The sequence below is a fragment of the Clarias gariepinus genome, chromosome 26 (genome assembly GCF_024256425.1).
Source record: "Clarias gariepinus isolate MV-2021 ecotype Netherlands chromosome 26, CGAR_prim_01v2, whole genome shotgun sequence".
NCBI lineage: Eukaryota > Metazoa > Chordata > Actinopteri > Siluriformes > Clariidae > Clarias > Clarias gariepinus.
In genome coordinates this window covers 23,186,904-23,203,757 of record NC_071125.1, presented here as the reverse complement: position 1 = coordinate 23,203,757, position 16,854 = coordinate 23,186,904, and the positions used below count along the sequence as shown (strand labels likewise).

The following is a 16,854-nucleotide window of genomic DNA, read 5'->3' as shown; positions in this document are numbered from 1 at the left end:
TCACAACTTTGCTACCACAATGTGTTCGTATTCAGTTACAGTCAGAGATAAAGGTAGCATTAATAAGTGCATGGCTTATAAAGTCTATCAGCAGCGCTATTATTAATTTTCAGGAGTATAATCGACCCAATAGCTCTACGCAAGTAAGTGAATTAACAGCGAGGTTCACAAGTCATTTAAAACACTTCCCAATAATAAGCGACTTTAATAAAAAAGTCAGGAAACTGAAACAACACAAAGGTTTTTAATATCAATATTAACACTGGTATATGAACTCACTCTTAAAGTGTATAAGTTTGAGGATTAAAAAAAACACACACACACACACACACACACACACACAGGGCCCTCGAGTGAAAGGAGACGCAGAGCTGAGAGGCACTCGAGTACCGAGCGACTCGTGTTCACGTCCCTCTGCCGCAGCTCGAGACTCAAACTCATTACTGAACGTAATAATGAATAAAAAAACAGTCATCCTTCAAACTGCTTTCAGAAAACACACCAGCTCACACACACACATATTGTGTTATTTGATTAAAAATTTAATTCCACTGCCTTGACCTTGTACGTTGCAGTTACGTTTGTACAAATTAAATTTGTGCACTTGGAGAAAAAAAAAAAAAAAAGTTCATTTCCAGACATGAGAATGATTAAAAAGATGTTTAAAAAAAATAATAAATGTGGGTTTATTTCTTTTTTCTTATGCTTCCCTTCAAACAATACGTATTTGATTACGTTCGCTAACGGCTCTTAATGAAGCCTGATATAGACGCTGAACTCGACGTGAGGATGATCTGAATAACCAAGAGGGAGAATAATAGAGACAGAGAAAAAGTCCAGACCTGTTTTTGCTGACGCTCCATTGTGACTCGCAGTTTCTCAGTCTCCTGCTCGCGGCGCAGGTTTCTCTCCTCTCGGCTCCTCAGGCTGTCCAGCGCTGCCTGAAGCTCGTCTGTGAGCAGCTCCATCGCCTCCTCCGAGAGCGCCGCTTGCTTCGCTTTGTGCTCGTAGCGAGACTCGAGACTCGATATTTCAGCTCGTAAAGTGCAAACTTCTGCTCGGGCCTCTATAACCTGAAACACAAACACACACACACACACACACCTCATAAAACACATAACAGCAGAATGAGATGGTACCTTCCAGGAGAAAAAACTACACGATCTTAATGATTATTCATTTTTATTTTATATTTAAATTGCAACCTGATGCCAAGTTTGAATTATAAGATCTCAATCTCAATCAAACAACGTGTGTGTTTGCGCGTGTGTGTGTGCTGTAATTTCTCTTCACCGTTCATTTATTAGCTTCTGATACCTACTGAAGTTCTGGGAAGAGGTTTAACTCAGAGTAATCTTCATATGAGGATCGTAGAACCATGCAGACACAGTGTGGTTGGGAGAAACTGTGATGTCATCAAATGAGAAAAGTGGGATCATGATGCAATTTAAAAATTCAATCCTGCAACATGGAAACCTCTGCACGCCCATTCTCCATGACCTCCATGATCTTTCCGGGTTTTTATTTCCTTCTCCACTCTATATAACAACACTGAAGGCGTTTCTCTAAAACACACAATAATCTCCTCTGAACAGTTGATATTGAGATGTATATCTGCTACTTCTGCTCTCTAAAGCTTCATAACGGCTCTAATCTGAGGTGCTGGTTGTTAGTTGGTGATTTCTGAGGCTGGTGACTCTAAATGAACTTCTTCTCTGCAGCAGAGCTCAGTTTGGGTCTTGCTTTCCTGGGAAGATCTTCATGAGAAACAGTTTCATCATCGATGGGTTTTGCAAATGCACTCGACACGATACTGTTCCTCCAGAGTTGTTGTTGTTTAATAATTAAATAATTCCATATGTGATATTTCACAGTTTTGAAAGAATCCAGTATTGTTCTAGAATGGAGAAAATAAATCACTAAACAAAGAAACAACAACATTGAATTAGAAGGTGTGTCCAGACTTTTGACTGGTTGTGTACACACAGGAAAGTCAGGAATATACCCGAACCAGTATACCAGTATACGTGATGGAGATTATACAGCGTACGCACTTGAGGCAGCGCATGAGCCTCAATTACAACCGCTAACATAACGGATTTACTCAAATCTGATGAACTGCTGGAATTTGTTTAAATGGTTTTATCTAACATTCTCTGTTCGTTATGACTCAAACTAATATCCCTTATTGATATGTTGATTTACTTAAACGATGGAAAATTCTTTACCATGCTGCAAGGAAAGGAAACCGATAGGAACAGTTTTTTTTAGCCAGCACTGTCCAGAATAGAGCTCTTATACTCTTAATGGTTTACTTAAAAGCAAATTTTATAGAAATTCATTTGATAACTTCATTAAGAAAGGGTCTATTTGGTTCAATATGTAGATGACTCGTACCATAATGCTTTATCTCTACCACTTTATAAGTCTAGATCTGACCTATCGGTTGGAAAAAGTGTTTAAAAAGGTAAAAACATTATTCAGTTAGACATTATTTTGCCCTCCAGCCCTTACAGTGTCTTAGAGATCCATGTATTTTGGTTAACCATAAAGGGAACCTAACCTGTTAGCCTAAACGTGGACAGGAAGTTATACCAGAATGATTATTTTTTGGATCCACACTTTAGGATCACTGCACCCACTGGGTCTTAACAAGGATTTGGACTCGAGCGCTTTGTTATAAATAACCCACAATGTATTTTAAGTTCTATTTTGTACGATGTCTGATTTTTTATATTGCATTCATCTCTATTGTTGCATATTATCCTTGTTAAACACTGTTTCTTCGTTTTCTCTACAGATGCTTTAATCTTTAATCTGTAGTCCAACTGCAGTACGTTTCCTTTTAGATGTCCAGTCACAGGCTCAACCGATTGACACGGGATAATCATGTGAGGTGCTTATAACCTCTGCACTAATCCTACGTTCCTCTTGTCTCTGTTAATGCCTTGAAGTAGGTCTCTAGTCAGAAACTCAAATACATTAAGAAGGATTTTTTTGTGTGGATGCTTTCGATTTTTATTTCATGTTATGCCGCTGCAGCACAAACACCAGTTTAGTTTTCCTTTTCTATTGTTTGGCATTATAAACACCGTACCTGTTTTTGAGAAAGCGACGCCTCTTCCTCCGCTCTCTGGACTCGGACCTGCAGCTGATGGACCTTCTCCATGGCCGTCGTGTATTTCTGTTTGAAGATCTCCAGTGCAGAACGGTGGCTCTGAGACGACTTCCTGCTCTTCCGCACTTCGTCCTGGATCTCCTTTAGCTGCTGATTCAGGACTCTGATCTCAGCGTCCCGCTTCTTCAGGAACTCCTCGCACTCTGTGACCTGAAGGTCACGCAAAATCAAGTCTTTTTAATTACTTTTATTTATTTAGTTTCTGTCTACAGTCAATATTCTAGATTTGTGATTTACCTCTGTCTAGTTTATTTTTTGCAAATTTATAGGAAGACTGATAGAAAGGCAACATTAACTTGAGGAATGTTGAAGAGCGTCTCTGGACGTCGAACCTTAAAGCAGATGTGCTATAGCAGCAGAAGACCACACTGGGTTCTGCTCCTCTCAACTAGAAACAGAAAACTGAGGCTATGGGTCACATGGACTCACCAAGATTGGACAACAGTAGACTGGGAAAACGTCAATGAGTCTCGATTTCTGCTGCCACATTCTGATGATCAGGTCAGAATTTGGTATTAAACAACATAAAAGCATGGATCCATCTTGCCTTGTATCAACGGTTCAAGGCTGGTGGTGGTGTAATATTGTGGGGGTGAGATTTTCTTGGCACACTTTGGTCCTCTTGGTACCAATCGAGCATGGTTTACATTGATTTAGGCATTTGTCAGACGCCCTTATCATCCTATGTACATCTGAGCAGTTAAGGGTTAAGGGACCAACAGGGACAACTTGGTGGTCATGAGATTTGAACATGGGACTTTTCAAACCGTAGTCCAATGCCTCAACCACTGAGCTACTCCTGACCCCCGGGGGTAAATGCCACAGCTTACCTGAGTAGTGTTCCAGATCATGTAGATCCCTTTACGACCATGTCATGTCACGAAGCTACAGTCAGTAAAATCATCTCAGATTGATGTCTTGAACATGACAGTGAGGTCACAGCCCAATAGAGCACCTCTATTCGGGAGATTTGCATCATGGATGTGCAGCCAAGAAATTTCCAGCGACTGTTTGACGCTTTTATGTTAATACGGAGCAAAATCTCTAAAGAAGTTGGGAGGAGGCACCTTATTGAACCTAAGAGAATTAGGTTAAGTTCTAAAGGCAAAATTAGGTCCAAACCAGGATGAGCAGGTGAACTAATAAAGTGGCTGGTGAGTGTTTGCTCTTTTAAGGAGTTAGAACCTTAGTGTCTTGAAAATTATGCGCTGGCCTTTTTTTCCTCCATTCTTTTTCTAACAAGACATTAATCATATTTCCAAAACATTTCCCAGATTACTGTAAATGAAGCACCAAACTTTTTCCAGACTTGTGCAAGAATCCTAGACATTTGTGACATATTACTGGTCCTGGCTGTGTTATTTGACCTATTTTTTTTTTTTTCAAACCTTGGAAGGAATGCGGAGAATAAAAGGTATTTTGGTGTAAACGATACACATTGCGACCGTGCTTTCAGAGCAGATGAATGCCGCGGAGACGACACAGACACAAAACAGACACAATTAAAGCCTATCCGAGTCAAACGTAACCACGCTGATCGAACCCGCACCATTCTTATTTTTGCTTCTCATTTTATTTGGAATATTTGGCATTCCAGACGTCGACGCTGTTTTCGTGACCTCACAGCCTGATGATGTTACAACATCGCCGCTGAAATGTTTTGGCGCTTTTTGGAACCCCCCTTTCTCATTCCTTTGATAAATGACTCAGAAAGTACATAATGGCTTTGATATGCTCCTCTTGTGACTGTAATAAAGAACCTGTGATTAAAATGGTAATTTCCATTGGCTGATTAACGGAGAGGGGCGCCGAGCTGACCTTGGGGCTGCTGTGTCAAATTTATCTGCTTTTTTTTTTTTCCCTTTTTGTGCTCATCACATGGTGCTGTGAGCTTAATGACTGTCTGAGAGCCAGCGCCGGAAACTGAACGAGGCGCGTCTGATTTTCCAGTAGTCGCTATTAAAACCAAAATGTGCACCAAACTGCCCTAATTCCAGTCAAAAAAAAACAAAAAAAACAGCAGCGATATTTTTTCCCCCCCAAAAAATAAAGTAGGTTAAAAGGTTCCAGCTGTCTTCATCCTGCAGGGAAATATTCCACGCAGAGTTATACCGAAGCTGAAAAGTGTTTAAAAATAAGTAGCTGAAGAGGAACCAGAGCGAGCACTCCGGGCTATAATCTTTACTTCCTGATGTACACATGTCTGTCTATCTATAGGTTTACTGTACCTTCTCCTGAGCGAGGTTCTGAGTGAGCTCGGCCTCTCTGAGCTTCTCTCGGAGTTGGCTGACAAGCTGTGTGTGCTCGACGTTCTGCTCCTGGAGCTGCTGGACCTCCTTGTGCAGGAGAAGGTTCCTCTGAGTCCAGCGGTCTGCGTCGGAGGCGTGGTCCAGCCGTGCGGTGGTCAGGTCGCCCTGGAGACGCTCTGCACGCTCGGTCTGATGCTTCAGCTTAATGCGACACGGAGAAATTAGTTTCTACCAGACTTATAACCACGGCGATTACAAACAAGGTCTCAGCCGCTTGCGCCACTACTGCCCTGCAAAAGTCACACTTAGTGTTTCAATACATCCATCAGCTCTAACATTAGGCCCACCCACATAGTATTGAGCAGGCCGACCCTTTTGCTGCCAAAGCAGTGGCGTGCTGTGTGCTCTGACACTTTTCTATGGAACCAGCATTAACCTTTTCAGCAATTTGGGCTACCGTAGCTCTTGTAGCTTCAATCCCTGGTGCACCAGTTTTCCTTCTTCCATGACTTTTATGTCATGCCCTGACCGCTGCAGCCTGGGAGCATCCCACAAGAGCTGCGGTTTTAGAGTTGTTTAGTCACAATTTGTGAAGTGATGGTTCAGAGCAACTCCAAGACTGCAGCTCTTGTGGGATGTCCCTGGTCTGCAGTGGTCAGGACATAACAAAAGTGCTTCAAGTAAGCAAAACCGGTGAACCTGCGAAAGAGTCATGGATGGCCAAGGGCTCAGTGATGCGTGGGGGGGGGGGGTGAAGCCTGGCCCGTGTAGTAGTACACAATCAAAGCGCGTCTGTAGCTCAAACTGTTGAAAAGGTTAATGTGGGGTCCAATAGGACGGTATTAGAACACAGTGCATCGCTGCTATGGTGGAAAAATGGGGACCTAATGATCATAATACTATGGCTGATCGGTGGATATTAGATAGTATAGTCTTTACCTAAATGCATGCAACTGAACCTTAATGAGTCCAGTCCAGGGCCTGGATCTGGACCTGATCCAATGCCTTCGGAAAACCCTGACTCTAACACACATGATATGCTTGACAACAGGGGTGTCAAACCGGGTCACGAAAAGGACGTTGTGGTGCAGGCTTTCATTCCGACCAGGTGGGCTCATTATTAGATATTCCTGGTTTTTAACATATCAGGTGTGGCTTCTGCTTAGTTGGAAAGAAGGTCTACACACACAACATGGAATACACTCTTATCCAGCCTAAAAGACACCTGGTGTGTTGGTGTCTCCACCCGCTGGATTTGTGGGTCACCTCTACCCAGGCTGGATGAGCTGAATCAGGTTCGACTCCACCTACGTACTGGTCTGATGTTGTGAGTCAAACACTAACTGGATTACTTACAAAAATTATGAATCATAAAATAAATATAATAAAAACAAAAAAAAGTACCAATTAAACCAACTAAAAACTGATAACTTATAAAAACTAACAAGCCCAAAGTGCTGATAAACTAACCAGCTCTCTAACTAAAACTAAACGTATAGTTTTTTAACGGATTACTTTTATTATAAATAACTAAAAGTAACCCACTATAAATAACCATGTATCTAACAAGTGACCAAACAAAATTTTACTAAATAAAATACCAATTTATACTAACAAAATAACTCTCACATTAACCAACTTACCAACCAAAAAACATTCCCGATTAAAAAAAAAAAAAAGGGAAATAAACCCTAAACCAATTTATAACTAGCTATGTATGATGATGACTACAAACTAAAGCAACTACAAAAATGTAAATAAATAAATAAATCATTCTTCAAAACTAGAAAAATCAAACGAATCTAAAAGTTAACTCTAACTAGCATTTCGTCTTATGCTTTTTATTGCTGTGATACAGTATAGTGTGGTATAAAAAATGAACCAATTTTATATTAATATATAAATGAAGAGCATGCAACATAGACAAGGGGCGGAGCTTGTGTCAGATTTGGTGACGCTCTTAATTCATATTATTATAGAATCCTGTTGCATGTATTAGCATAAAGTACTAATAATTAATGACTAAGTTAATTAAGATGTTTGTTCAATTATGATATAAAAACGGCTCCAGATGATTTCAAATCAGTTTCTGTAGACACAGAGAGCAGGAGGATCGCCTGGCGTCGTGGATTTATATTTATTTAATTAATAGATGCGATTTTAAAATAAAGACTTTCTTTTTCATTGCTACACAAATGCTCAGTCGCGTCCCTTGGTGCGCTGAGTGTGTACCCGGTGACCAGCGGTGTGTGTTGACCTGTTGCTGGGCGAGTTGTATCTGACTCTGGAGCTGCTGTGTCTTTTGCTGTTCGTGGTCCATCCGGGCGTTTCCGTGGCGACACATCTCGCTCAGCTCCTGTAAGCGGGCCTGCTGCTTCCTCACCTTCTCATTAAGCCTGCTGACCTCAGCCTCCTGCAGCCCCAGCTACACACAACACACACACACACACACACACACACACACAACACACATACACATGGTACCGCAATGCACAAAAGTTCAACATCATCTGTATTCATAGCCTGGCTAAATATTGAAAATTATTCTGCAGCTTCCAAACACACTCATGCATTTTTCATAAATCAGTAAACAAGCGGGCGGCGATGAGCTGCACGAGGGTCAGGGGAGCTTCACACATTCCTCCCCTTCCTCCTCCTCTTCCTGCGAGCGCCTCCTGCAACCAGCTCAGGGTTTTTCTATATAAACAGCTGACATCAGTATAATGATGACAAAACTGCTTAAAAGATTTAAACCTCTATATATAAAACTCCACATACAACACCCCCCCCCCCCCTCTCTCTCACCTCCTCCTGTACTCCCTGGTTCTTCTCCACCAAGACCCGAAGCTCCGCCCTCAGCTGCAGAATCACCTGATCTCGGCTGGACACCTGAGTAATGGAAGGTGTCATGATGATGAGTTGGTGTAAGACTGCAGTAATGTTCGGTAGTGTGAGCAGACAGACCTCTTGTTGAGCCGTTTTGTGTTTCTCAGAGATCACAGCGAGCTCCAGCTCCAGGTTTCTCTTCTCGGAGGTCATTTTTTGAAGTTCCTCAGCATTCTCCTTCACCAGCCCTTCACACCTTGTAGACTCTTCTGTCAGCTTCTCAACCTCCTTCTGTTTTTGTTCACACTTAATACACAAACATGCACAGCCTCATTCTAACTGTACAACAAAATGAACACTACGATAATTGATGGATGGATGGATGGATGGATAGATGGGTTGATTGACTGAGGATTTTATAGATGAGTTTAAACAGTATGAGTACCGAGGGGACTGAGTGGATGGGTGAATGAGTAGTGAGTTGGGTGGATGGATGGATGGATGGATGGATGGATGGATGGGTGAATGGATAGACATTTGGGCAGATGGTTGCGCAAATGGATGGATGGTGAGACGGTTGGTTGGGTGGATGGATGGATGGACGGGCAGTGTCCACACTATGGATGGATGGACAGTTGGGCAGATGGTTGTGCAAATTAGAGGATGGATTGATGGATAGATGGATAAATGAATGAGTAGTGAGATAGTTGGGTGGATTGATTTATGGATGTATGAACAGATAGTGAGATGATTGCGTGGATGGATAGATGGATGGATGATTGAATAAATTGACAGTAAGAGAGTTGGGTGGATAGAAGGATGGATGAATAGTAAGATAGTTGGGTGGCTAGAGGGATGGATTGATGGATGGGTGAGTAGTGAGTTGAATAGATGTATGGATGATTGGATAGATGGATGAACAGTAAAATGGTTGGGTGGATGGATGGATGAATGAATCAATAGTGAGATGAATGGATGGATGGATCAGTAGTAAAATAATGGATGAATGGATGAACAGTGAGATGGTTGGGTAGATGGATGGATGGATGGATGGATGGATGGATAAATGGATAAATAGTGAGATTAATGGATGGATGGATCAGTAGTAAAATTAATGGATGAATGGATGAACAGTGAGATGGGTAGTGTTTGGACAGATGAGCAGTGAGATCGTTGGGAGGGTGGATAATTAGATGGACGAGTAGTAAGTGGACAGATGGATGCACAGGGATCACCACCTCGTTTTTCAACTCTGCAAGCTGCTTTTTGGTCTCGTGCAGTCGCTTCTGAGCTGCAGACATCCTGCTTTCTGTCTTGTGTCTTGTGGTCTTGTGTACCTGGAGGCACAAAACCGAGAAAGTTTAGAAAACAAGTTTTAAAACTAAAATCTCTTTTTAAAACAAAACATATAATTTTTACAAAATAAATAATCCATTCTATCTGAAAAAAAAAAAAAAAAAACATTTTTAGGAATTTAGGTTTAGGAATGTTTATTAACGTGTTGAGCCTCTTTACATGCACATTTCATTTAAATCAGAGAAAGGAGAATGAAGCGTGTGTACAGATGCCGCCCCTAAAAATCAGCTAAACCTCAGAAAAACGTCGCTCCCGCTCAGCGCACGTGGCGCCTTTATGGAAAGTGAAAGGTCGTTTGTAACTGTCCGCAGGATTGATGGAGTTAAGATAGCTTCTCGCCCTTCACCCCGCGCTCATGAAGAACGGTTTCGAATGACAGAGCAGCGTCACGCCGGACCGTTTCTGCCACTTTCTTTCCTCTTGTGCCTGCTCGGGGCCACACAAAAGCCCCGTCCAGATTTAATTACCCCTGCTTTCTCCTTCATTAAAGGCTAACCTGTCATCCAATACCACGCGCCAAAGTCTGCAATTTGCGCTAATTCCTGGCGTTTCTGTCTGCTTTTGGCCGCCCGCGCAGAGCTATATTCAGAGAATAATTGCTTTTGTGGCCTATGCAAACACGGTCAGGATCAATCGTAAACTGGCCCTAAATGTTTTTGTATTGGCCATCTGTCTGGAGCCCAGGCCTTCAACGCTGGGGCTAAGCAGCGAGGGCGTGCGACCTGCACCTCACGCCGACTCCACACTGTTGTTCAGGGTAGACGTCACAATTCGGAAATTTTTTTTTTTTTTTTAACTAAATTATTTATACATCAAAGCAACTTAGAAGAAATTTTCCTTTAAAAATCGCTCATAATTTTAGAGTATTGTACGATCAGCAGAATTTTCAGGTCGAGACTGTAATTAATATTCACTGCCAATATTAATCTATACATTTACAGAAAAGCATAATAATAATTATAATAATAATAATAATAAGAAGAAGAATAAATGGTTTTAATAAAAAGATTTAAAACAAAGATGGAAAAGAACTTCAGGCTGATCTGAAGTGTCAGTAATCCGAATCAGAAGAACAATCTGTATACTAAAGGAGGAAATCATCTCTTCATGGAATCACCAGGTCAGAAATGTTAATAAATCATTTATCATTTCATTTACGGCATTTGGCAGATGACCTTATCCAGAGCGACTTACATTTTTTATCTCATTATACATCTGAGCAGTTAAGGGTTAAGGGCCTCGCTCAAGGGCCCAACCAAAGTAGACAGACAGAAACAAAATGCAGTTCAGCCTACAAGTGCTCTAAGCCTAGATTTTATGAATAGATACAAATCTACAAATATATATACATTACGTATGTGAATAATAGAAAAAATTCACAAAGAATAGAGTTGTGAAATGTAGAAGATATAATAAGGAGTAAGTGGTTTAAAGTTCTACAAATGAACATTTGCTCACTTATAAACATTTAAATAAGTTTATTTTTTCGCAGATGGATCCAGACTTTTTGTTCCACCCTGTCCAGTATATTCACCAACACTGTCATATGTTCTTTTGCTATAAAACTCTACAACATATTTCACAATGTATTAATGATAAACAAAAAAGTTCACGATCGTTTATTTTCAACTGCAGCATCCACAAGGTCAAGAGCTTCATTCAACAAGGAGCTTTTGTGTGTGTGTGTGTGTGTGTGTGTGATAAACTTCTTGAACCTTAAAGCATATAGTGTTGCCTTAACCAAATGTATATATATAAATTTAAAATCTAAAATGTTTTAAATCTTAAAATTCCTAACAAAAAAAAAAAAACATTTAAAAAATGGGATACAAAATGAATAGTTTATTTTTTTTTTCAAATTACACATTAATGATTTTCTAATAAAATAAAATAGAAAATAAATACAGTAAATAAAAAATATTTAAAATATCGCGACTGCACAAACCTCAAAAATCCCCCTTTTTACTGTAAGAGTGTTTCACAAATACCCTCACCTGCGAGTTTTTCTTCTCACATTCATTCACGGGAAAAACACAGTACTGGTGCTGATTTTATTATTTTTTTTATTTTATACATTTAATACAGAAAGTGTGTGTGTGTGTGTGTGTGTGTGTGTGTGCTACATTTGAAGTTTATGCAACATGAAAGTGCTTCCCTAAAAATTTCAAGTTGCTAATTTCAGTCGTTTTGGAGAGATGATTTTATATGTGTTGAGATGATTTTATATGTGGCCCCAAAAATGTCAATTCTTTAGCGTTATACTGTCTCACTTCAAACAATAATAATTTAAAATGCAAATTACTCTTATTTATTTATGAGTATTGATACTAAAATTGGTGTCAGTCTCTAGAAGAGTGTGACCTGTACAATTTATTGATTCAACTTGCTGTGCAAAATTAAGGATTTTATCCACAAAAAAACTGTAGTGTCCGTAACCATGTCAAGTTCATTTTGTAATGTCTTTGCATTTTCTGTAGAATAATACACTTTATCCGGTTTATGTTTTCTTATGTGAAATCTAATTTCATCTGAATGACATTTAAGATTATTGAAAGATTTGAATTCAAAAAAGTTACTACAACATTAAAGGGCCTAAAATTGTATTAAGCAAATGTGTTTCGTTTCATCTGATAAAAATGTAAATGTGTAGCATATTTACAAAAAAACGAGGCATGCAAAAAACATTAAGTATCATGAAAAATGGTGTTATACAGTATGATCCTATGTGACAATATTTTTTTTACCTACTGTAGGTGAGACACGTTTTAGCACCGATACCATGTTTTGGCTGTAAATATTAGATTCGTTGTGAATTTTCAATCAAACTGTTTACAGCCATTTTGAACCTTAAGACTTACTTAAAGTAAAAATAATATATAGAGGACAAATAAACACGAGGATAAAGAAAAAGTGAAAACTTCAAAAGTGCTTAAAAGATGTAGTGAAGTACAGTCACAAAGTGGGTCAACAAATAAATATCTCAGATTAACCTACACACGCGCGGGATGTATGCCACGTGTCAACACGTGACACATTAGAGCCGCGCATAATGTGGCCTGTGGCAAAAAATAAATAAAATAAATAAATAACGGCAGGTGAAATATTTGCGTGTACGAGAGAGCTCTGGAGAGACGCGCATCATATCAGCAGTGCATAATTCCATTGTGTTTGTACATTTCATGCATGCATAATATACTGCATTACACTCTATCCGAGCACATTTAACAGGACGCATCGCGGCATCATCTCACAAAGCTGACATCCGATGCGCGCCGCTGCACACCGGCTGACATTAACCGCATCGGATCCTTGCATGGGGGCCCCGAACACGCCGGGGTGCGAGCGCAGCTGCTCGCGGGACGCTAAAACAAAGCAGCTTTTAAAGCTTGTTAATAATGCGAGCGCAGCGGCGGAGAGAGCCTAGCGCGCGCGTGTCGGGTCGCCGTTACACACCTCGATACCACCTTTGTGTTTAACGACGCTCAGATGAAATGTCAGAGGAAAGCAGCGCAATTTGTTAAGTGCTAAGGATAAATAGCATATGAAGCCAAATTCGGATTTTAAACTGAAGAAAACAGAAAGATGAGATCGCGTTACGCTGATATTGTGATTCTGTAATATATTAAAAAGGAATAAAAGTAAGGACTGGATGTAATTTGTAACTTCATGGACATCGGACAATATAAGAATTAAGAAATAAGGATATAGGACTGTTTAATTAACGCAAATGTGCAATATTTGGAAAACTGCTGTAGTAGAAGCTGAGATTTTCACGTTCATATATATAAGGTGCGTTCAAGTCAAACCGGGACTTCTGATTAACAGAACAGTTTATTTCTCTCTCTATATATATATAAACGCATGACTACACTAATACGAGTTTTATCAGTATGCCAGAGCCATGACCGGACTGTCTGTCTGATTCACATGGCCTCCTAGGAACTCCCTTAATAGCATGTGGAAAAGGTCAGGGGGACGTGCAGGTGAGATGCGGTGATAACTTCCAGAGTTCTTGTAACGTGCAAGTGGTGCTGGTGAATGATCGCGTGTACAGTTCAACAAGTTCTGTAACAAGTAATCCGTCGATTTTTTAAGGATCAGGCGCTGAAAGTTCCGCAGTGGGTTCCTCAGCCGGGATTGTCATTCACGGACTGTTTAAAAACGTTTGCAATGTGCACTGTATTGTACTTGAAGTCTTCTGTAAATGGCAATCGCTTTTATGCCAGAAATTTCTGATAATCACAAATCCGGGTTTGACTTGAACACGCCTTGTAGTAAAATAATGAAGTTACTGCTACTATTTTTCTGTAACAGCACATCCCTGCTAAGTGCAGCGGTGGCGCGGGTGGTTGAGGCTCTGGGTCGCTGATCGTGAGGTCAGGGGTTCGAGCTTCACCACATCCTAAAACGCACCTCCTAATGTGTTTTATTTCTCTCATAACAAGGCAAGTCATCTATTTATTAATGAGCATTATAATTGTTTATCAATTTATAGCCAGATTTAAGGTTGTGTAACATCAACGAAACATGTTACATCCACAGTTAGGTTACAGCAAACATAAACAGCCGTTTCCTCAAATAAGAGTTGATAAAAATAAAACACAAACAAACAAAAAAACACTAGTTGTTAAGTGCAGTTACTGAGAAATCACAAAGAAGTGTAAACTCGTCTGTCCTGAAGTTATCTCAATACTTCAGGTCACAGCTTTAAGTCTGATTGTTGCAAAAGCACTGATGCTGAAGACTCCGTTGTCTATAAATGTCAAACATTTAATAAATAAACATTTATTTTACAGTAAACTTCCCAATATGGACGATTTGTGTGTCTGTTGCTATAGAAACCCTAACATACTATACAGGCTTATTCATTATAAACAAATACACTACTCTTAGAGCCGCTGTGTTAGAAAACTAATCAACCCCTTCTTGACCAATCAGCATCCAGAACTCGGCAGCGCAGAATGATCGTACGAGCGTGCTTCAGAGCAGTGGGGTTCTCCGTCAAATAAACGTAAACGTGGGTTAGGTTTATGAACCGCGCTCGTCAGGAGCCGTTGTCATTCCGTGACAGGATCCAGATTTTGTTGATTATTTACCCCCCGCTTAAAGGAAAAGGAGTGTCAGGAGCGGAAGCAGTGAGTCGCGGCTCGACTGGCTCCGTCACCCCCCCGCTTTCAGACGGAGGGGAATAAGCAGACTGGAGGAGCATTACGGACAGGAATCAAGGAGGAGGAGGTATTTTTAAAAATCAATCGGCTGCGTACGCGTCTCCCCGGTGCGTCTCCGCCCGCTTCAAACGCTGACAGAGAGAATCCCAACTGACGTGCAGTCGCTCCGTAAAGAGAACAGAGAGAAGAGAGGGAATGAGTGTGATATGAAACCAGCCGACAAACAAATCGAGCGACTGTCAAACACATCCAATATTGATGCCCGAAAAAAAAAAAAAAAAAAAGAGCGCCTTTATCATGAGCTCGCTGTGAGATATCAGTGTGTAGCGACAGTTAGACTGCAGAGATTTAGTACTGAAGGGTGTGTGTGTGTGTGTGTGTAAAATAAGAAGTGCAAAGTCATCTCTCACACACACAACAAGTTGATCTTCTCACTCTAGTTACTAAGACAGGTGCGGTGCATTGTGGGTAGTGAATCCATCATGGCCGCCACCGCTGCTGCTGCTGTACTGCTGTACTGTACCGGATGGAACTCCTCTCTCTGTCCACAACAAGAAAGACAACTTCAACAGAAACTAACCGTCTTATTGTCGCCTGCTCTCGTCTAATACGCTCCAGGAACAGACGCTTTTCATTTAAAAATATCTGTAGATTCTATATAAAACACAAAAGGAAAGTGTTTCCTATCAGCCAGGTGTTCCTATTGAAACCATATTTCGTAATGAATCGTTTAAAGAACCCCTGAAGAACCCCTGAAGAACCCATGAAGAACATGAACCTCCCGAAAGTGTTAACAGGATCGGCGTGCAGTACAAACTCCAACTCACTGCTCGTTATTATCTGCTTAATTACTTCAAGAAGAACCGTTTTCTGAGAGCTTCTGAGAACCCAGTAACATGAAGGAGAATAAATAAATGAATGAATGAAGGGCAGCAATTAAAGAAAGCAAGATGGAAGATGATTATGTTATAAACAAAATAAAAACGTATTAAGAGGAAGGAGACTACATAGTATACATATACAAAAAAAAAGAGGAAAGGAAGAAAAAAAATAAAGATGAAAATTATTAAATCAAGGACAAAAGTTCATCAGGTCAAATGTAGGAAGTGAAGGAAGTAACAGATGTGATGAAATGGAAAACAAATAAAAGCAGGTCAGGAAGGAGAAAGAAAGATAAAGCTACAAAGAAGGTAAGGAAATATATATATATTTTTTAAGTAAAAAAAAGAAAGAAATATGAAGTAGGTAAAGAAAGAAAGAAAGAAAGAAAGAAAGAAAGAAAGAAAGAAAGAAAGAAAGAAAATGGCAGAAGATGACTAGGAAATGGAGGAAAAATTGAAGCAGGTCAAAGGAAGGAACAGGAAAAAATAAAGATGGACAAAATTAAGAAAAAAACTTTTTTAAAAGAGAGAGAAAACAATGACAGTAAATAGTAGAGGAAGGAAAAAAAGAAGAAAAAAGAAAGGAAGGCCAGGGTCTAAAATGCTGGCAAGTCGAAAGAAAGAAAGAAAGAAAGAAAGAAGAAAGAAAGAAAGAAAGAAAGAAAGAAAGAAAGAAAGAAAGAAAAGACAAAAATTCAGGAAGTAAAAAAAAGGAAGAAAAAAGAAGTGAATGCAACAAACAAATGAATAAATGCAGCTAATGTGTTTGTGGTAACCAGAAGATTGTGGGTTCGAATCCCAGGTAGTCAGAACATGTGACAGTTAGATGATTCATATACACTCAATACACTCCTTCTTACTTTACATTAAAAAAAGACAAAAACAAAGAGATAAAGTTTTAGCTAAGCTAAAAAGTAATGTTTAAAAATAAAAACTCTTGTTTTAACTTTTAAATGAATAAATGAAGTGACGTGGTCGAGTCGGTGACGAGGGGGAACGGGGAGTGCCTCGATCCTGAGCCTCCAAAGCAATAAATATCTGAGCGCTCGCTAAACACCGCAGACGGAGGAGTTCTTTCAAACTGAAGTGTTAAAGCTATTTGTTCAGCTGCACTAATGCAGGAAGTTCACTGAAACAAAACCTATTATTGTTCACCGCCCCCACCCCCCCTGCTCCCCCCGTTCCCCCCCGCCCCC

The 16,854-nt window shown here is 40.1% G+C and overlaps 1 protein-coding gene across 3 annotated transcripts in view; it reads right to left on the bottom strand.

The window, feature by feature from the left end:
• LOC128513951 (myosin heavy chain, striated muscle-like) overlaps positions 1–16,854 on the bottom strand; it is a 142,196-nt gene that overhangs the window by 60,302 nt on the left and 65,040 nt on the right. For all 3 annotated transcript variants that reach the window (XM_053487528.1, XM_053487529.1, XM_053487530.1), the window contains 7 exons: positions 9,492–9,590; positions 8,392–8,559; positions 8,233–8,316; positions 7,685–7,852; positions 5,407–5,628; positions 3,098–3,328; positions 843–1,073 (listed from right to left, as the gene is read on the bottom strand). In XM_053487528.1, coding sequence (XP_053343503.1) covers positions 843–1,073; positions 3,098–3,328; positions 5,407–5,628; positions 7,685–7,852; positions 8,233–8,316; positions 8,392–8,559; positions 9,492–9,590 — 1,203 coding nt within the window. The remainder of the gene's footprint in view (positions 1–842; positions 1,074–3,097; positions 3,329–5,406; positions 5,629–7,684; positions 7,853–8,232; positions 8,317–8,391; positions 8,560–9,491; positions 9,591–16,854) is intronic.